We start from the raw sequence: 22,286 nt of genomic DNA, 5'->3' as shown, positions 1-22,286 counted from the left end.
ATACGTCCTTGAATTAATCCCAACCTTCGCGACATCATGGCGGCCGATTGCAGTGCGAGTGCATAATCATAATCTGCAGCGCGAACAACGGCGTTGCTCGGTCACGCCTCGTCGGATTAACACGCGCCCGTGCGTCTCGCTCGTTCGCGCGATCACGAAGGGACGCAAAAAAGTGTTGAGAGAAGTTCTCGATCGTGACCCGGTGCCGATATTGTCCGCTCCTTCGCGTCAGCCGAGCCGCGCTCGCAAGCATTTCGCGAACGCGAGAGATAACCTAATTATCCGTGATCGATCCGCCGCAACTTCACGCGTCTCTAGTCGCAACCCTTGTTTTTTTTTCCTTCAATAGCGCGGTCGCGACCGTTCGGAGGTACCGACGCCTGTCCCGTGACAATCTCGGCGAATTTTCAGCCAAAACGACTCCCGGCGTCGGCGTTTAACCGTCGCGTATCGCGCGGCGATCGGGTTCGCGCGATCGAGTTGGTGAACGCGCGCGCGCGCGCGCACGCGTTGTGTGTGGCCGTGTGCGTGTGTGGCGCACTTCGTGCGCGTATCCCGGCGCCGTGGAATGCGCCGCAGTGGCGGTCGAGGGGCGACGTCGTGAAAACCGACCGGGATCGTTCTCGCTGCGGCAAGTGCAGGGCAGTCGATACTATGCGCCACGACGGATCGAGGCACACGAGTGCGCCCGGAATTGGCGCGCAGAGCAGCACGTGAAGTTCCAAAGGCGGGTAAGTCCGAGACCGGGTTCGCTTCCCTCTTCCCCCCCCCCCGCGCGCGCGCGCGCGCGCCCCGCTGGCGGATCTTGCTCGCCGTCGCTCGATCTATCGACGTGACGTTGGGCGCAATTGGGTCGCGAAACGGCCGATATTTTGACGAAAACTTCACACGGTAGTTTCATCGAGAGTAAACACGACGCGCGTATCGTGTATACTTATTCAGGGGCGTAGCCAAGATTTTGATTTCGGGGGGAGATATTTTTGGAAAGATTTAAACTAACATCAGCACGTATTATATGTATGAAAGTAGCAACTAGTGAACTTTCGAAATAAAATTGAAAAAAATAAGAATTTTTTTCTCGAATTATGTTGCAAATCTCTTAAAGACACTTAGAATGACTTTTCAAAGACAATAGTAACAGGCAAGAAATCCCTGCTTATAATATATGCAGAATATTTGCTTTGTATTTAGATGACTGTACATTATTTAGAACACTGATGTATGTGTGAACGAAATAAGAAGTTACGTCTTTTTTCAGTGAAAAGGTAGTAAGATTTCTCTTTCTCATTTCTCTTTCATGTCTCTCTCTGCTTTCAACCTTTCATTTTCGTACTTGGTTCCAAAATTTCGGGGGATGGATTTATCCCCCTAATCTTCCCCTGGCTACGCCACTGTACTTGTCATATTTATTTATTTATTTCGGCCGTGCTTGATCCAGCAACGTCAAGTTTTTTGCATTGAATCTGGTCGACCGAAATGAGGGCCGGAGGATGCCGATTGCGCTTCTCGCGTACCCGCGTAATAAAAAAAAATCGAACCACCTGATCTCGCGCAACGTTACGTCGACGAGATAAGAGTATCTTGGAATTTTTCTTACGACGCGCGGAGCGTCAGTCGATGATTAATTACGAGCGTATCGTCAGCGTGATCTCGCGAGGAACCGCTCCTCTCGTTTCCGCGGCGCGGGAGGATCGACTCGCGATCGTCGTAGTCGCGGAGGACTTACGTCTATTTTTAAATCGCATTACATAAATCGCACGTCGCCTCACGAACGCGAAGGTTTACGAGTAAACGATCGTGACGCGCCGTTCGCACGTTTTCGCGCCCGCGAGAAACCCCCCGTCGCACGTGTCCCGCGAAACCTTTAGGGTTGGTTTATAATAGCCGTAACCGTTGATTTAAGCCGTAATCTTTAAGAAATTGACCATTCACAGTCGATTATTCTTCTCACATTCGACTGTGATTGGTCAATTTCTTAAAGATTACGGCTTAAATCAACGGTTACGGCTATTATAAACCAACCCTAAGTGCCCATCTACAATAGGTGTTTTAAGCCCTAAGCCCTAAGAAATTGACCAATCACAGTCAACTATTATCCTCAAATTCAACTGTGATTGAACAATTTCTTAAGGCTTAGGGCTTAAAACACCTATTGTAGATGGGCACTTAGGCGTTCATCCCGTAGTCTCTTGTTTACTTTGGTCCATATTCGCGGCCGGCGGATTACGTCGCCGAACGCGGCTACGTGCGTTCGTTCGCGCGCGGTTCCGCGCGGTTTTATTTATCTCGCGCGCGCGCGTGACGATCGCAAACGTCATTCCCGAGCAATGAGAAATTCGAACCGTGTCGCGCTCCGAGGCTCGTAGCCGAGAAGAGAATCCAATTTCCGTTCGGCGGAACTCCGCGCGTTTTGCCGTCGTCGACGAGGCGTTATCGTCATCACCGTCGCTCGTGGCAACCGCGAACGGGCACCGCTGTGTGACGTGTGACTCTCGCGCTCTCGTCATCCGCATTTTCCGATCGCGCGGTATTTCACCGGCCTACACCTATGCACGACCGTCGTCGTACGGTTGCCGTCGGGATAATGGCGGGCGCGCAATGATAAACGGACGACGCGCGACGTCGCGATCGCATCTTTTCCGCGAAGGTAATTCGATATATTTAAGAAAACGCGCGTTTTTACACTCTCGACGCCGAACATGCCCGAACGCGTGAAATTACGCACGCTCGTGTGCCGTGCGCATCGTGTGGATTATTCGTGGGTCGCGACTCGCCGAGCTGCGTCCGACGGCGGTTCGGCATTTGTAAGTGAACGTAAGGTCGAAGAGGAAATGTCACACGATATTGGATTAATTAATGAAGACGCGGTCAGCCGTAAGATTGCGCAATTTTTATAATATAAAATAATTTAAAGAATTTTTGAAGATAAAGATATTTTATTTTTATATGATTTTCAAAAATAAAACTTCCGACTTCTCCCCCCCCCCCCCCGGTCGTTGCAAAGATGTTAACGTGACCCTGTCGACAAAAGAGGTTGAGAACCTCTAGCGTATATATGCGTGTGCGTACGACGATCGGAGCCGGTCATTAAAACGCGAGCGTGCGAAGCGACCTTGCGGCCTGAAACAAAATACGCGAGGCGGAGGAGAAACGACTGTCGCTGCCGGGGCGGTGCGGCCCCTCCGTCCTGCGAGATCGGTTTGTGACAAGGAGAGAATCGCGGCATCCTTCGCGTCTTCCTCGAGAGCTCGCCGGACGACGACGAGGCAGCGTCGCGAATCTGCGATGTTTGCCGCCCCCTCCTGGGAGGCCGCTTTGAGGTACATCTTCGGTAGAGACTCTTTTTTTTCCGGAAGCGAGGAAGGTTCGACGACCTCGGGGTCTTTTTTGCGGTATTTAACGTGAGGTTGGAACGACGAGGCGAGCGGAAAAAGATACCTGGATGGGAGGAAACGAGATAAATTTCGAGGACAAATTGTATTAGAACGTAAATCTCTCCGACGAACGTCGGAAGAGATTCAGTCGCGAGATTCTGCACCGGTTATTACAGCGAAGATAAGATTCATCGAGTCGCGGTTTGGGCCCCGAGTATATATACCTTACCCGAAAGCTGCGCGACATCTATTCCCGTGCGCGTCTAATTAATAATTTAAAAGGCCGAGTTCGTCGACACCTCGTCGAAAATTATCGACCGTGAGTCGCAATTTCACGCGGCGTCTCTCGCAGCGAGGTGACGTATCTTACTTATTTCTGTGACAACCGTCTATATCTCTCTCAACGGGCGACAAAGAACACGCTCCGGGAAACCGAGTATTCTTGGCGCGGATTTGTGAAACGCCGCTCCACGCGCGCGAACGGTCACGTGCGCGAGCGATTAGCGTTTTATCGTCGATTAGGTCGATCTTACTCGCGATCAACGTGCCTTTCGTGTTTCGCGACCTTAATCGTCGCCCCCCTTGCCCCCCCTTAACGCGAGGCGATCGATCCTCGCCCGAGAACTTGCACGGACACGTGCGATAGTGCCCTGCGAAAAGCGTTGCGGTGTCGCGTGTCTCGCTATTTCCCCCCCCCCTCCCCCCTCCTGCCCCCCAAAGGAAAGAATGGGTTATATTTCTGCGAGTTCGCAGATGCCCGTCGTAAATGCAACGCGCCCGTTCCGGATGCGATGTAAAACGGTCATTTAAAGGCCCGACCTAATTTCGCGAGATTATCCGGGACGATAAATTGGCAGACGATTCGAGAATCGGGGGAAACGCGCCAGAACCCTCTCGACGCCCCGATTGTATTTCATCATCGAGATGCGTTATGACCGAGGCGCGTTTCGCCTCGCGATGTGCCCCCCCCTGAGAGAAAAATCGTTTCTTCTTTTATCTTCTTGAAAGTAATTTGGCGAGTCGCTGAAATATTTACGTGTCAGCCAGCGAAGAAAGCTGGGGAGTGCATATACTTCGGGGGATCTATTATGTATCTTGAAACGAGGTGAAAGTCACAAACGTGAGGAAATTCACTAGAGTATCTACGATTTTATTTACCGAAGTCCCAGTAAATCTGTGAAAACTGTAATTTTCACCTCCTTTCAAGATACGTAATCGATCCCCAGATTGAATGTGTATTACGGAAACTACCGGGAAATAATTTAGAAACTGGGAAACAATATTACCGCATGGGCCGACAGATAAAACTCGAGATCGTCTGTCGCCAAAGTTTTGAGACGTCCAAAGTTGTAATCGATATTTCTTACGCAATCTAATCGGACGTTCGCACTCTTCTCCCGACGTTTTCAACTCATGTTCACTTATCGCGGCACGTCCGCCTCTCGAGGTATTAAAAACAAAGGTGAGGAGAAAAGTTGAGAGGAGTTCGCTCGAACCTGTGATAGTATAAACATGAGGAGATTTCAGCAAACGCCTGTTCGCTACTTCTTTTTTTTTTTAACCCTTCGTAGTCACACTTCTCTAGAATCCCGCGGTAGTCCAACTGGGTCGTATTGACCCAGTCGATTTTTAATGGTTGCCATTTTAATGGTATCAGTCCGATCGGGTTCAAATAATTCTGGAACATACCTTGAACATTCTAGAATATAAAACAACTGCGGTTTTGTGAAAAATCAAATGGCGACATGTTGAAAAAAAAAAACGTGAACGAGTACATGATTAACGGTCTCTACCTATAGAGGATACTTCAAACTCTTATAGATGGCGGACCAAGCCCCATTTTAAGCTAGGCATTTAGCTGATATTTAGATCCGAATGAAGATGGGTCAAATTGACCCATGTTGGACTACGAAGGGTTAAAAGGTTCGGGATGAGCTCAATCTTATCACTGTGTCTCCCACTGGGAGTTCCAGTTTTTTGACACAAATCTTTTGGCACCTACTTTTCTCGCTTGCTTGTTCAAACGTTCGTTACTTCGTACTCCGAAGGGTTCCCAGACAGCACAATATACAAAAGCGGGACACAAGATGTCTATTATGATATGAAGACGTCTTGAAGACGTCTTAATGACATCTCTAATCTTAATGACATCTATGTCCCCGATTTTGGACACTGTGTTGTCTGGGTTGCTGTACGTCGAGTATTAGCCATCCAACTTGGTTGCCAATTACGATAATCCATCTGAGCGCGATAGGAGCACTCTGACCGATAAAAACCTGTCCCGCGCGACTCCGGTAAAAACGTACCGGTATCTATCGACGTTTTATCAGTCAAGATCCGCTCGCACGCTAACGAGCTCTTTTAAATAACCTGCGCGTATACGGGATGTAAGTACCGCGTTGGCGGGCACACGCGGTGCGGGAAGCAGGCGAGTGACCGAATTCGCTATTTGGGCGGGCGGGCGCGGGGGCCCGGGGGGGGCCCGCGCTACGCTGCCGCGTCGCGCACGCCGCGTTCCGTCACGCGGCGCAGCGGAGCAGAGCGCGGGGCCGAGGGCACAGCAGAACGAGGGTGGGGGGGGGGGGGCACAGCGCAGTCGGGTAGTGGGGCGGCGTGCCGCGAGAGGGTGTCGCGCGAGAAAGAGAGACAGGTCAGGGCTGGGGCTCAGTCAGTGCGCCCGCGTGCGGTGTGTCAGTCGTGCTGCATCTGCCAATCCTCTCCTCTCGCTGCCGCTCCCGCGCGCGCGCGCTGCACTCTCCTTCCTTCTCCCTCTCCCTCTCCCTCTCCCGCTTCTCCCGCCTCTCTCTTTCTCTCTCCTTCCTCTCCGCCGCGCGGAGGAAGTCGCGCGTTCTGCCGAGCGCGCGGCGGCAGCCGAGTTCCCGGGCGCCGCTGGAGTCCGGCGGAGCGGAGCGGAGCGAAGCGCAGCGAGCGCGTTCGCGACGGATTACGTATCGTACGTCGCGTCGTGGGCTGCGGTGGACGGCTAGTAACACGACGGACGCGATGCTGACGGTACGCGCGCTTACATAATTGCCCCGTCGTCGGTGCGCATTAACGGCGCGTAACGCGACGCGAGAGGAAGAGAAAGAGAGAGATAGAGGGGGTGGGGGAGAGAGAGAAAACGAGCGAGCGAGCGCGTCCCCACGGCAACGGCGGTGGTTGTTCGTACGCCCGCGCGCTCTGCTCGCCGGCATTTTACTCCGTTCCGCGATCACTCGGGTACGTATACGACACGTAAAAATCACACGTTACACACATCCACGCACATACATATGTACATATATAATATATATACGTGAAACCAGAGCCCTCCCTGCCCTCTCCGTCCCGCTTCCTTCTCCCACCTCGGTACGCCTATGCGTATCTCCTTCTCTCTCGTACCTTCCGCTCCCCGTTCCCCTCTCCCTCCCTCCACACCCTGACAGCTTGGTCGATTCACGAATCCGCCGGGGCCAGACAGCTCGCGCTCTTTCCCGGGCCTCTTCAAAATAAGGCCAAAAGGTTACGTTCCTCGCCAACTTCGAAAATCACCCCTCCCCCTCCCCCCATCTCCCTTCGCCTCCACGCCCTTCGGTCCTTCCCTTCCCTCTGTCCTCGTTCTGTTTTCATTGTTTCTGCCCGTTCGCTTTTGTTGACGACGAAAGGGGGACGTCGGCAACGGCGTCGTCGTCGTTGTCGTTGTCATTGTCGTTGAAACAACGATGACGATCACAATCGGAAAATCGCTTCGGAAGGCGCTTTGTAAACATAGGCGAGTACGTGGAAATTTTCTTTTCTCTCTCCGCGTCGCTCGCGCGTGTTTCTCGGCGCTCGAGACGTGAATGAACGAACGCGCGTGACTCCTGTCTCCCGTCGTCGTGCGAATTCCCGCCCGGGGGGGAAGGGACGGGGGAGGGGGGCACTCAATGAAATTCGATACCGCTCGGATCGCGGTGTCGTTGCACGACCGGATACTCTCACCGGCGGCGCGGCGATATTAATCGCGTAACAACTCCCGAAGCGAACTCTCGATCCTTCGCCGATCGCGTTTAGGCGAGCGACTTTTCCACGCGCGCGAGACGCTTAAAAATCGGGATTCCTCCCCGCAGATTAGATCGTTAAGTAGGTGCGTTACAGTTGCATCGACACAAATAATTCCGGAAACGCCGATTGCAGGTATAAAGAGAAGGAAATCTCCGCTAAAGTTCACGGGACACGACATACAGATCGATATTTCTGTTTTTAATTTTGTTGCCCGCGCAAAGAGTTTTGCGCGATACTCATTACTTACGCCCCGCCCAATTTGCATCTTTGATTTTCGCCCCGCCGTCTGATTCTGTTTTTTGTCCTTACTTGCCTTTGTTTGTTTGTTTCTCACACACAGGTCTGGCATCAATACATATATTGCACATTTATTTTCTATTTATTTTGAGACTTGCTTAGAGAGAAAGCGAGAGAGGGAGAGAGAGAGAGAGAGAGAAAGAAAGATGAGAGCATACGAGGGCGCAGGCTGGCCTACGAGCGTGGCGGCGTTGCCGTACGGGGAAGACCTAGTAATGGATTTGTTTATATTTTTTGTATTTGCCGATGATCCTCCCGTCGATGGTCGTTTCGCTGGGCGGTACCAGTTGGAGTATACAACAGCAACCACAACACCAACAGCTGCTGGTGGTGGACTCGGTCGCGCAGCAGCAGCAGCAGCAACGTCAGCAGCAACAGCAGAATCAGATCGTCGCGTCGAATCAGGCGTCGTCGTCGTCGTCGTCGGGAGGTGATCTGCAGCAGCAGCAACAGTGCCGCAAAATGACTGACCAGCGAGATCAGCAGCAGCAGCAGCAGCCGCAGTCCCAGTTTCAACAGCAGCAGCAGCAACAGCAGATCAAGGGCAATGACGAGCCGAGAACGAATCTGATAATCAATTACCTTCCGCAAAACATGAACGAGAAGGAGCTGTACAGCCTGTTCGTCACGATTGGCCCGGTCGAATCCTGTCGGGTCATGAAGGACTACAAGGCAAGCTGCCTAATGCCTAAATGAAATCTCATATGTCGGCTTTTACGTAAAATTTTTAACTTTTACATCTCATTTTCCAGACTGGTTACAGCTACGGCTTTGGCTTTGTGAACTACGCGAAAGCCGAGGACGCGGCGACTGCGATAAGCACGTTGAACGGGCTTCAGGTGCAAAATAAACGTCTGAAGGTGTCTTTCGCTCGGCCTTCTGGAGAAGAAATTAAGGAAACGAATCTTTACGTTACGAATTTACCGAGGTGATTATTTTTGTTCTTACTTGGATTTTCGTCTACCGATGGATCCAAGGATTACGCGATTTATTTAGTCACGTTTCTTGAGATTTATATTTTAGTGTTATTTTTTGTTCACAGTAGAATAATACTTCCATTTATAATTCCTTATATTTGAGGTGGTAAGAACTGGGACATGAACCCGGGTCTTTTGCTTGGCAAACGATTTCTCTATCGCTAAGCTATCCTGGCTGATCCTGATAATACGAAAAATATTGTATTGTACTGAAAGACACCATTTATCTTTACAGAAATATAACGGAAAGCCAGATCGACGAACTTTTCAGTAAATTTGGCAATATTGTGCAGAAGAATATATTGAGGGATAAACTGACCGGTTTACCGAGAGGGGTAGCGTTTGTTAGGTGAGCGAACAATTAGTTTCTATAGTTAATCCCGATTTTTCCATCCTTTAAATATTGACCGTACTAAATTAGTACCGTACTTATACACGCACGGCAAAAAACGGTAGCCTCAGTGGTTTAACAAATATCAATTTATGACACTTGCACATTTTCGTCAAGTATAAATAACGCGCCGGTATTAAAGATTGGAACAAATTCAAAACAGCTGCTCGCGGCAATCATACTATATCGTTACACAACGGCGGTCATTGCATATATCCGTGCGCGCGTTATTTATTTTGCGAAAAGTTTCCTGCCAAAGTATTTTTGTACGGCTCCTGGTTTCAATTGCACAATTCTGATACGCTCCCTTTAGTCTGGCCCAGATAACTGCAAAACGTGAATAAACTAGGGATAGCGGAATTGTGTGGGAAACAGGCTGTGTTGGAAATAGCTGTTGCAATCTATGCCAACAGCTGAGAATCTCGTTAAAATGCCCCTTGGCTATCCCGTTTCGATTTTGTCAAGCTTAGAAAAGGGCAGAGGAAACAAAAATAGATAGCAGAAATTAACGTTCCTACAGAATATTTTGAAGAGCTTAAAAATGTCTTGCGCGTATCGTTACATACTTAAGTTATTATCTCTGATAAATATAGATATTTAACGCATCCACAATTTTAAAACTTGATTTGTACTGATAAATTTCAATTTCCTTAATTTGCCCCGATACAGATTCGATAAGAGGGAGGAAGCCCAGGAGGCTATCACGCAACTTCACGGTACAATACCGGAGGGTGGATCAGAGCCGCTTAGCGTAAAAATCGCGGAGGAACACGGAAAACAAAAGGCGGCGTATTACGCAGGCTGGCAGGCGGGGTACAATCAAAGCCGCGGTAAGTAATTTTATACCTTGCGAGACCGCTGCATTAATAGACTTTATCTCGCAGCTTGGCAGTGGTAATCAATATATTAAGCGAGTTTCTTATGCGCGCATTGTTCTTGGACATTGGAATTTAGAGCTCTCTCAAACGAGCAAAAGATAGGGTTACCACTGCCTGGTGGGGCTTGCATTTTTGGCTTCTATGCTAAGAAAATATATATATATATATGTATTAGCTGAAATATATGGTTAATATATGTATATATATACATTATATAGTTTATATAATTTGCATCTTTATTACGATTGTTGTAATATGTCTAGTCTATATAGGAGAGCACTAGTTGAAACTCGATGTTTATTACAATTATTTCGTTTGATCGAAAGATTATTATATTTCATTCTATTTGCCTGATATGTCGAACACGATTCTTTTGATCGAGCGTACACTCGATTTTTCTCGTATGTCGATATATTTTTCAGACTTGCTAGTATAGATCATTTTTATATGGCGCAATGCTTCTTATCGCGACACACGTTACTATCGTATCGTCGCGTTTCGAGATGTCTCGCTTCGCACATTCAGCATTTTTCCTCCGTCTCGGATAAAACTGTTTAATTTTACCGCGTGCGTATTAGCATAGACAGACGATTGACTCTGTAGCATAGGTTGCTATTCATATATACATTATATTTTTTTTCTTTTTTTTCCTCCTTTTGTCATACTGATATCTAACGTTAAAATATTTTATCAGATAAGATGGCTGCATCTAAATCAGACCACCACGACTTAACGCACTAAGCACCTTTTGTGTACACAGAGAACCGAAAGGGTGTTTATATTCTGACACGTTACACAACACGACCACACACGTTAAAACGCGGAGAGAGATCTCTCCGAGAGCCGAATGACTGGAGACACGGTTTCCCGCGTTTCTTTATACTCCTTTATACGTCTTTGTTTTCTTTTTTATTTCTACTTTTTCGAAGTCGTGCGCATGATTCGATATTGAGGGAAAAGACTCTGCCTCGCTCGGGCGGTTCTCGGGCGAAAATGGTAAAAAAAAGAAAAAAGACAAAGACAACCGCTTAAAGGGCTCTTCGCTGTATATACGATCGAGCGGGCAAGAATGCAGTGCTTGTGATAGAAGAGTCTTGTGTGTGATCTGATGACGAGAGGTACGCGTGGTACTATTATGTACACGAGACACGGCTAGTCAGTCAGTCAGTGACACGCGGCGTTTGCGGTATATAAACACCTTACACACCGGGAGACACACCCCGTTGCCGCACGGAAAAAAACAATAGGAAAAAGAGGGAAAAATGCCGTTGACAGAAACTTTCAGTTTGGATGCTGGCTAGCTGGACCGATTACTTACGATTCGCTATCTTCTGTTTATTATTTTTTTTCTAGCTCTGCTGCTATTGTTCGTTTTTTGCTTGATACTTTGTTGTTAAGAGTACTACCGTTGCCCATGTACAATGTTATATCGAGCACACAGTAGCTTCGCGTTCGCCGATATTAAATATCATGTTCCATATGGCTGATGCTGTTTGTGCTTTAGCGCGACTAAGGCGTTGTTTAATTTTCTGTACGATACAATTTTGTTAAATATATATATATATATATATATAATATATTATTTCCTATATATAGTGTCCGAAATATATATTTTGTTTTTACAAACATGTGTATGTTCTGTCTTCCACTGGTAATTCTATTCCAGTCCTGTTTAATTTTAAGCGAATCCAAAGCGAGGGCGATTTGTAAATTACGTATTGTCACAAGCGTTCGATTATTATGTTGTGAAGGAAAGTGGAATTAATTAGTGCTTGTTTCTCAAGAGACGGATGTTTTTAAGTTACCGATTAATTTCCCAATTGGTTCTCCGTTTGAACGTTAAATTCGTAAAACCACAAGAGGATACGAAAGCTCGCTCGCTCGCGAAAAGACCCGCGATTTTCGTCTTTAGCGAATTTGGCTGTGATTGATTGCGATCTTATATGCTTTAGTAAGGAATCCAAGTGCATGATGCTGTGTCCTTATCGAGCCGTTGTAACGCGCGAAAATGGAATTTATATGAAAGACCTAATCAATGACGTTTTCATTTCTATGCATGCCTCGTGACTCGTGAAGGAGAGCGTCTGTACCCGACGAGGAATAAATATCAGCGCTATGCTCATTACCTATACTGAAAGGGGCGAGAGACGTTGTTGTTATTGTTGTCGCCGTCGTGCCGTTGAACGTTCCGAGAATGTTATATATATATATATACATATACATATATATACGCGTACGCAGCCGTCCTTGCAGTTGTAATCAAATAAAGGCTTCGCGAATTTTATTCACGGAATCGAGTCGCGTATACTCGCAATGTGTTCCACCGACGTGACTTGTAATCGCGCGAGGAACGTTCTCCGCTCGGCGGTTTTCGAACGGTTTTAGATAGCGAATTGTTTGTTAATCATATAAATTGCGCTCGCCGAATCGTTTGTTAATCGTATAAATTGATTCGTTATGTAGCGTCTCGTTTATATACAATTAGAACGTACGGTAATTTTCAAATTGAGACTCAATTTTAGCGTTTAAGTTGACGTTGGCGAAAGTACCGAAGAATATCGTGTGTATTCCAACGGAAGTGTGATATGTAAATTTATATACAAGGCAGAAATGAACGTGGAGTAAACTATAACGCGACTAATTTCTTTAATGTCGGAAAGACTCGATTTATTTTGCACTAACGAACGGAAAATTATACTTACTTTAGAGAAGCGTTAGTTCATAAAGTTTTATAAAATAATTTTCAAATTAAATTTCAGCCAATAACCTTGGCGCTTGTGTGGCAAGAAATTTTGAAGAGAGACGTGACTCTATTGAATAGAAAATTATAAAAGTCCTCGATATAACTCGTGCAGCAATGTATTCGAAGGTCATTATACACCAAATACCGCAATATGATTTTTGCTCAACGATTGTAAACTAGTCGCAGTTATTCGACGAGTCTAAGAGTTATAGTGTATATATAAATCTGTTTCGTAACTTTTAAGTCTTTGCGACTTTCGTTGTCCCGAACACCATGGTAGAATCGTTATCGTATACTGTGAATCGTATACTAATTATATCGAAGATCGATATAATTAATGCGCAATTTGAATTAGATTTCAATAGCGTGTTTCTTTTGAGATATCTTTTTTGGACTAGATACAGCGATCCTTCGTAAAATGTTGCGCGTAATACATACGAGAATAATCAATCCGGCGAGATTGATCTCAACGATTTAGAGAATAATGAAATCCGAGAATAGACTAACTTCTCAATTGTCTGCTACATAGATAGTGTTAATTCTCAACGTACGAAAAAGTGACACACGCGGCAGATCTTGTAGTTACGTACAGCCGCTACGGTCTTTAGTAAAATTCGCAGATGAAATGAATAATTAATAAACATCGTTTCTCTTAGTAGGGGTCGATATCTTTCTAAAATTTATTCGATAGCCAAGGAAAAAAATAATCACGTACGCATGCTTTCTCAAGAATGCGTCCGACTATGTTCTCGGTGGCGGTCTCGAATGGTAAAAGCGAAACGAGTAAGGCAGTATGATAGTCGATTTAGCTACAGGATATTGTGCCTCAAAATGAAAACGTTTTTTAAATACAGAGGAAAGACTTAGGAACAGATATTTATTAAGAAAAGAAAACTAATTTGGCTGTATATAATGTTCCTAAAAGAATTTTCCCCAAAGAATTCTTGTTTCCTGTTATAAAATTAACTTGAAATAGCGCGAAATTAACTTGGAAATCGAGAAACCCCGATCTATATATAAGATCGGAGCGATGAAGTTTTTATTAGAGTCTGACGAGACGAAGAACGTCGTGAAAAGATGTTCAAATCAACATTAAAGAGTTACAAGTAGCTAAATCGACTTTTATAGCACTCGGCGCACGTGCTATCGGTGCCTCAATATATCAGCCACCGGATGCAAACGGATATCAACGGGCACATGGCCTTCCGTTTGTCCGTATCGGCCTGTGATGAACCGCGAGGAGCCACGCCACCGAATACATTTGGCGGTATCAATAATTAGCTAATTAACGATACACAATATTGAGAGATAGACGAGATCGCTCGATTTTTGTAGAATAGAATCTTGCATCGTCTCGCGGACCCTTTAACGATTCTCGCTGTTAGACTCTTTCGTCTCCCTTTGAACTCTTCAACGACGCTTTAAACGACCGAACCGGCGGCGAGAGTGCCGGAGAGAGGTGGATCCTGAAAGCTAGAAGTAAACGTGTATCTCCTTCGACCCTGACAATCGTCCATCCTCCGTGGATTTATCGCATCTTGCCAGTTGCGTGCGACAGAAGGAAATAGAATGCGATTACATTCGGGGTGCAACGACAATACGGGTAATTTTTCTCATCGTAAATGGAATTCCGTGATTTCGCGAGATCCCCCTCCTGATAATGCGCCTCCTTACCGCGCGTATAAAATAAGACATCTTTACAAAAATAAGAATATCGTCTTCAGATATATAGTCTTTGATCGTTATACACTTGTAAAATAAAAATTTGTGTTACTATTATTGCAGTGCCATACGTAACAGCACTAAACTATTTGACTAATGACTGCAAAAGTAGTTAGAAAACACTGCCTAGAACTGTGGTGTCGATTCCGTCGGAGATGCAATTCAAGCACGAATCATCTTCGATGCTTTATAATCTTTATATTACGATTTTATTGTACCGGCAGTAAATCGTTTGTTCCTCGTGTCTGATCGCGTTCCAGTTTCTTCTGTCTTGTCGTAGATCGCGTTTGCAAGAGGGAGATTCGTTCTCGTCCCTAACTGGCGTTCGTGCGGATACTTAATATACAATAATCGTAGAATTAATTACATAATAATCATGGCATAACTTTTTTCTCGGAGGACTACGAGAAGATCGTTGAAACCGCATAAAAATGTCACACACATCTCGATTGAGGTATACCCGACGGGCATGCTAATTAGGAAGTCAATAAAGAGGAGTATGTATATGAAAGCCCCAAGGTCGCTGATGACGTTACCAGTTAGGGACTGAAACCCCAATCGCGTAACGCGTTCGAGGACACGATCCACCTTGCTCAACTGTAAGATACTTAGACGCTGCTTCGCGTAAGGGAACTTTTAGGAATTTAATATTGCGAATGCGCCGGCGTTTGACCCGCTTCGGTTTACTGACCGATCGATCGTCGGCGAGCTGCGAGCCGATGGACTACATTTTTAAACGCCAATGCGCGTTCGCGGATAGTTTTATATGCCTAGTGTCGCGCAGGGATCTGGTCTAAAACCAAGACAATGTATGCACCGCCGCGCCGTCAATTTTCTAGTAGTTATAATAGTTGTAATATTTTTCTTTTTATTTTATTCTTTTATAGTTTGTTTTACCTCCTTGCACAGTTTGTTTCATTTTGTCGAAGCTTCGTGTGAAACGTGTATATTGGCTTTCTTTCTCTCTCTTTTTATTTATTAAAATATTTGAAACATTTAATTAATCGAAAGTCTTTAATGTTTGTCATGAAGAATGATTTATATATAATTTAAACGATCTTCGACGATCGATTGGTCGACGAACCGACACGCAATATGTTGCACAGCACGATCGCTGCTAGATGATAAGAAGATCGATTAAACGTTGAAAACTTCATCAGTAAGGTAGACAGATTAATATAAGGCATCTTTCCACGCGCCATTAGAGAAACTTTCGTCATTTCTCTGATCGCAGACAATCTATATTGAAGATTAAACGTCGAGATTAACAAAATGTGGATAATTCAATCGGCGAAGATATTATTTAATTAAAAAGTCTCGACGAAATGTAAAAAAATTAGTATTAAACGCCAACGTATCTTCGGATAATTATTTATTATCAAACGTGAAAGCTTATCAAATAGTACCTAATTTGCGAGCGTGGCGTCAAAAATTATGATATATTGTATTACAATATCGAAATCCGTTCTTTCTTTCATCAAAAATTGCGACTGGTTACCTGAAATGCGAACTTGACTTGGCGTCATAATCGAAAGATGCGATTGTAATTAGATTTAACTTTAAACTGTTAAGTAGTAAATTGTAAGGTTTAACGGATCGAAGAATGTGCGAAATGGTTAATCCCGAAGTCCAGTAGTGCTAACGATGGCTGTGATAAGGATAAGGAAATACTAATGAGAATTGCAAAAAGAAAAAAAAATATACTGACGAAACAAGCGGATTAGCGAAGCTTCTCTTCCTCTCTTTCGATCTGATTTTCAATGCCAATATAAATTAATTTTGATGTATCAGCCGTGTACAATACACAATGGTATAATTACGTTCGATAACTAACAGCGAACTGACACATTGGACAAATAGCTTCTTCGTAGCGTCTTAGTTGAAGCACGATATTGATTGTGGCTAAGTTAGTGAACAATACACGGGAGGTTTACAAAATTGTCGCATTTCTCTTGGCTACAAAGTAACGAATTTGTAAAAAAATTATTGATTTCAACTTGTGTGATTTGAGAGCTTTTTAAATTTTTAATGTTAAATATTTTTGTAATTTATCGTACATTTTAAGTCGTTAAAAATCTTGAATAAATTTATCATTAAAAATCCTATTATAATACAATGTAAAATATATAATCTTGCCAATTGTAAAGTTATACACATGAGTAATTTTATTTTTATTTATTGTAGAATAACATCGTAATTAATTTCAAATTAATTAGACATTTCTTGTGCAAATTATGTTTGGCCGAAGAAAAGTGCGGCAGTTTAGGGGACACTCTAAAGTTTTGGAGAGGAGAAATTCGGCTTTTTCGGCCTCGTTTAAGAACACCCGCGACATTCTCGATGATACATTCGTCGTATTTTTCTCTTGTTCGTTATGACATAAAAATACATATATAATATATATACATATAGTCTACGCAAATCTCTGAATTAGCAAAAGTTATCGTCGTTAGGCGAGTTTAGTGTCTCGTTAACATCAATGTTTACAAAAAATGCGACACACGTACGCACAGCGATTAAGTACACACACACACACACACACACACACACACACACACAATAGATAGAAAACACGGAAAACTACGACACAATATAGTTACGGATCAATGTTCGTATCTCGTTGTACGGATATTTGTATTTAAACGTATTGAGAATTAAATGTAAATTATTGTACCGACCGCCGCTTTTTGTGCTGATGATGTATAAAATCGATGGTATCCCTCGCGCGACGTTAAATCGACCTTAAGCATCCAACGACACACGGCGAATTCAATTTCTGCGAAAGAGAAAAATGAACTATATCACACCACGCACACACACAGAAAATAATGGGCTCTCTGTGATACTTTTGTACAAATTCGTTTCCCGCGGGGATTATGCTAATTAAAATTAAGTGTTGAAAATCAGAGTTGCAAGCATTGCGCGCCTCGCGAATGTCTCTTTTCGCCTCCTCCCTCCCGATTTCGGGTGGAGTTTTTTATAATCTTGACAATCGGAGAGTTGAAGTGTACGACGAAGTTTCCTTCGCGAGAGAAAGAAAAATCATCAGGACAAAAAGTAAACCCTCTGGAGGACTGACGTTTCAAGAATGAAAATAGGAAGAGAAACGCGTCGTTAACGATCCTCCGGAGATCTTTCTAATCGATATCTTATATCTTTCCTATTCTCGTTGCCGCAATCGCGAGTTTCCTCACCGCGGTCGCTCATTAAATTTGATTAAAACACTAGAAACCGACATATACCAAGTCTAAAGTCATTCGCGCCACCCTCTTTCTCTAATAAAATACGCTCCTCCTTCGCCTCTCTAACATCTCTCGAAAAATTGAAAGTCGATCATAAATATACATAAGTATCAGAAATACGCAGCAGAAAGAAAATATGCTATTTTTTTTTAAATAATATCAAGAAAATACTTAAGGAAAACAGATATTGAAAAGAAACTTCGAATCTTGTTGTGTTTACGAATCTATCACTATAAATTAGATAACACAAATAAATTTATTTATCATAACAAATGTATATTAAGATATATAAATTTATTAAATTAAAAAATAGTAAAGAGTAGAACTTCTTTTAGTTAAAAATGTCGAATCGCGTTAGCAAAAAAGATATGAAGGAGGAGCGTCGGTATCGAGACTCGTTTTTCGGAAACGGCTTGTAACTGCTCGCTTTCATCTCAGTCATCCTCAATTTTCCAGGAGGAAGCGGAATCAGCAGCGGTGGCGGCGGTGGTGGTGGCGGCGGCGGCGGCGGCGGCGGCGGTGGACGAGCTCGCAGCATCGGGGGTCCACCCGGGATGGGCATGGGCATCGGCGGTAGTGGTCCGGGCATGTTGGGCCGAGCCGGTGGTTTTGGGCCGCGCGGTGGTGGACCCCACAGCGGCAGCTTCCTAGGCGGAGGCGGCGGCGGTGGCGGCGGCGGCGGTGGTCCGGGTGCCATGCGGATGGAGAAGATACACCCGCATCGATTTAATCCGATCGGCATGGGAGGCGGCGGTGGCGGTTACGTGCAGTCGCACTTCTGGTGACCGTCGCGACGTGACGGCGACGACGACGACAATGACGACAATGACGATAATGACGATAACGATGACGATGACGGTGACGGCGGAAATACGCTTACATTCGCCGCGACGTTGGTCGCTGGCTGAAGCCCTCTTCTCGTCTCGTTCGAAATGAAGCTCGCGAGTTTGATCGCTCGTAGCGTAGCCGAGAGCTGGGGAGGTAGGTTCGAATAGAACCGGATCAGAACCGGCTTTCCTATTTACAGGGTGACATACGAGAAGATTGCTCGATGTTGATATCAGTGTCAATAAGAATTTTATTAATATTGAAAAAAAAAATAACGAGTATTACGCTTTGAAAGGCTGTTTTATCGTTTGTTAACGCATGTTATTGTAGAATGTTGTTTACCGTTTAAAGATTATGCTGAGCATATTTTACTATTAATAAAATAGTTTTGTCGATATTGATGTTGAGATCGGGCTTGTGGACCTTCTCGTGGATCATCTTGCATTTTCGCGATAGCTACGGCAAAACTGGATAGTTGTGACTTTATTGAACTCGGGGATGCCGTGCATCCTTAATCTATTCAGTTTTATTGCACGCGTTGGATCTATTCGAAAATTATTCCGATCGGAATCGATTTTCCATTCGTTCGCAAGATATCGTTCGGAAATCTTGCTATCGTTTCAGATACTATCTGAACGTTCGTAACAGGATAACCGAGGAAAAATTGAACCTCGATCGGAATCGCTATCGAATAAATCCTTGCTATCCCGATTTGTCTATCCGGTTTTATTTCAGTTCCTTTTACCTCGTGCGCGATCGTGAAGCTCATGAAAAATTTATATTGTTGTCTAACGCTAAAGCATGATTATAGCAGCCTCGTTTTTCCAACCATACGTTGATATGGTATGATAATTTAAATTGTGTATTGTAAATTACACACTGACATTATTCACTAATAAAGCTAAATGAAACGCGACACGCACCCATAATCGATTTTACAATATTAAATTTAATTTGTTTTAATAAGCTCGTGACATTCTGATTCGTCAAACGTTGCCTCACGATCGCTCGAACATTCGTTCGTCAGTGTTCGGCTTATATTACGCAATACGATATAAAGTTTAATAACAATTTCCCTCACCGGTGAACTCACGGCCATGAGGGGTTGGGGAACGCAGAAGGGCTGCGTTGTGCAAAAGAATAAGAATTCTATGTGTTGTAAATTTCATTTTTTTTTTTTTTTAATAGTTCTAATTCTTGAAACTTTACAAGACATTTAATTATAAGACAGAGTTTTATCGTAGGTCGAATTTGGGGGGGGGGGGGGAGAAGTCTTAGGACACGGGGAAATGTTCCCCGTTCGACGCGGCGCTGGATATCGGTGGTATCCTGCGGCGAACGAAAATTTGTAATATATTTGTGAAATACGAATATTCGTTTTTTTTTCTTTCCTTTTTTTTATCAGATAGGATGCTCGTGACAAAAAGTTCTTTCGGGAAAATCCAATATCTGCAAATGAATTGATGAAAGAGTTTGTCATACAAAAGGGATACCAAAATTAAAATTTGAATGTATCATTTGACTAATGAATACTTATTGTATTGAATTATAATTTTAAAAAATATATAATATTTACGTTTATAAAGTGCGATTTTTTATTTCGTGTTAGAAAATTTTTTTTATTCTCGTATTCGTTCATGGCCGCTTTTATTTTAGGTATTGGATCTTCCGAAAAGGCACGTTTATAGTTACGATCTACGATCGAATTCCAAATCGTTCTAGTTCGTCACGAGGCCGAGAATACGTGATCCGAACGTGTGCCGTAGTTAATTTAGATTAAGAGAATTTTAAGCACGTGCCGCGCAGGAGAACAGGGTGAATGTAATTTATTTTAATATTTGAGAGCAGTATTAGGACGAGATCGCGTATTCTTTCGCAGTCCTGTGGACACACCTTCGGCACACGTCGCACGGTGTATTTAATTTCATCCGACGCTTCGGTAGCGTTTTACGAGGTTCGTAAATGTGTTGCTGAAGAGAGAGCGAGAGCGAGAGAGAGAGAGAGAGAAAGAAGAGTGTGAATGAGAGAGAGAGACACATCGTAACACATGAAAGAAAATATTTATGTAAAGCCGTAAACTACTTCTTGGAATAAATACCATTAGCAACTATATGTTTAGCTTTTGTTAATTGATCGTTAAGCAAGTATCTCAAGTTTTTAATTAATTAATATAATTTTTATTAATATTTTTTTATACGCGGATGAGTCGATATCAAAATTTTGTACGTCGCGTGTACTTAAGGTCTGTTGATTAGCGTTAGAAGACTTAGCGTCGGTGAATCTCGAGAAGCGTTCGATTTTGAACAAATTGATCACCATCGTTATCCTCGCCGCCAATGGTGTACATAGACCTCATAGGGAGACTAAGACACTGTCGCGACCTTGTAGACGATGAGACTGACTTTTTATAAGGGACAGATTTTAAGCGAGTACGTCAAAGTCGCGCGTCAATATTTTTAGATAAAAGAAGAAGAAGAGGAGGAGAAATAACTGGAGCTGTACTTGCCCCGAACCTGTGCGGCAGGTTCCAAGGACAGCGCACCAATTGTCTATAAAGAAATCTGTGATTTGTACAAAGAGGAGTAAATGAGAGATAAAGTCGGTCATCTTAGAGAGGCGAAAGGGGAAAGGATCGTTATTTTACGTCCAAGTGCAACGGAGATAAAATCTGAAGCAATAAAGAAATAAAGGTAGAACCAATCCCTCTGCTGATGAAGCATTAAGTTAACGTTACGTTTTATAGAATAATGCGCAGAATCTTAACTTGACAACCATCCATTCTCATAAGCAAATCGTTTAATAAAATCACACTGTTGCTTTTATATTAGATACGATTTAGTAATGTTTTTAAAGTTACCTGAACATAATTATTATAATTATAATTATTACGTCTCTATTATTATTATTATATTATTTTATCGTCGTCATTAAAAATAGGCAATGTATAACTATACATATCGATCTGCAGGCTAAGTAGTGTAATTTATTTATCACGTTAATATAATTATCATTCTGCAATGTATGTGTAAATCATCGAGATTTGTGTAATTGCTAAGAGTAATCTATTACGTTAACGAGAACTAAATGGCGATATAAGGCGATATACTTGATTTACAATTGAAAAGGATTCGTAACAAGTAACAGCTGAATCGTGTAAGTGACACGACAATCGACATTCGTTGCGAATTTAAAGCAACATACACATTTCCAAATGTATAAGTTCGTGCATAAGAAAAGATCGTAATAAATATCGAAATAATATTGACGAGGAATAATTATTAACACATTTACATGAATTGTGATGTCGCACCAATGGATGTGTACCAAAAAAAAATTCAATAAACTACTGTCCGCTGCGAAGAGGAGTTCTTATAACGATACTTTACGAAACTTACCGTAGAAATACGACCTGTTTTGAAGGTATTGCGATTAAGTTTAAGTTCGTGTCTCTGAGGGGAAGATTGCGGGATTGTCGAGACGATTACTGGAAAATATTTTATTAATAACATATCGTCAGATGTTACACAATACAGATCTTTTATTAATAATTCAGTGAAAAAGGAAATGGCTTTGCAAGAGAAAATAAAAACGAAAGACCGATTGTGTCGAGTGCTCTTGACGCGTGGCATGTTTAAAAATGTTTCTGCGATCAAAATTTCCTATGATGCACATTTAGTTTCATCGACGAGTACGACCGATCACAGTGTTGCCCTTCAAAAGGCAGCTTGCATAAAAAAAGGAAGCAAAGTGCCCGATGACGAGCCGCAACGTAATCGTTCAATAATCTTCCCTGCCAACGCTGTTTCGCGCT

At 43.7% G+C, this 22,286-nt stretch overlaps 1 protein-coding gene across 7 annotated transcripts; it reads left to right on the top strand.

The window, feature by feature from the left end:
* The first annotated feature begins 46 nt into the window (after positions 1-46).
* LOC139772655 (sex-lethal homolog) lies at positions 47-21,835 on the top strand. 7 transcript variants are annotated; one of them, XM_071706502.1, is made up of 6 exons: positions 47-731; positions 7,982-8,366; positions 8,447-8,622; positions 8,907-9,020; positions 9,732-9,892; positions 18,104-21,835. In XM_071706502.1, exons 2-6 carry the CDS (start codon positions 8,157-8,159, stop codon positions 18,430-18,432), a joined length of 990 nt encoding a protein of 329 aa, XP_071562603.1. In that variant the 5' UTR covers positions 47-731; positions 7,982-8,156; the 3' UTR covers positions 18,433-21,835. The 7 variants fall into 7 exon arrangements, with proteins under 7 accessions (XP_071562603.1, XP_071562601.1, XP_071562602.1 ...); XM_071706500.1 differs by having other exon boundaries at positions 7,738-8,366; XM_071706501.1 differs by lacking the exon at positions 47-731 and adding an exon at positions 6,004-6,386 and having other exon boundaries at positions 7,738-8,366.
* Positions 21,836-22,286: the final 451 nt, after the last annotated feature.

The sequence above is a fragment of the Temnothorax nylanderi genome, unplaced genomic scaffold (genome assembly GCF_030848795.1).
Source record: "Temnothorax nylanderi isolate EJ_2023f unplaced genomic scaffold, tnyl_v1.0 TNYL_tig0052_pilon, whole genome shotgun sequence".
Taxonomy (NCBI): domain Eukaryota; kingdom Metazoa; phylum Arthropoda; class Insecta; order Hymenoptera; family Formicidae; genus Temnothorax; species Temnothorax nylanderi.
Note: the sequence above shows the minus strand (reverse complement) of the source record. Positions and strands in the feature narration are given on the sequence as shown.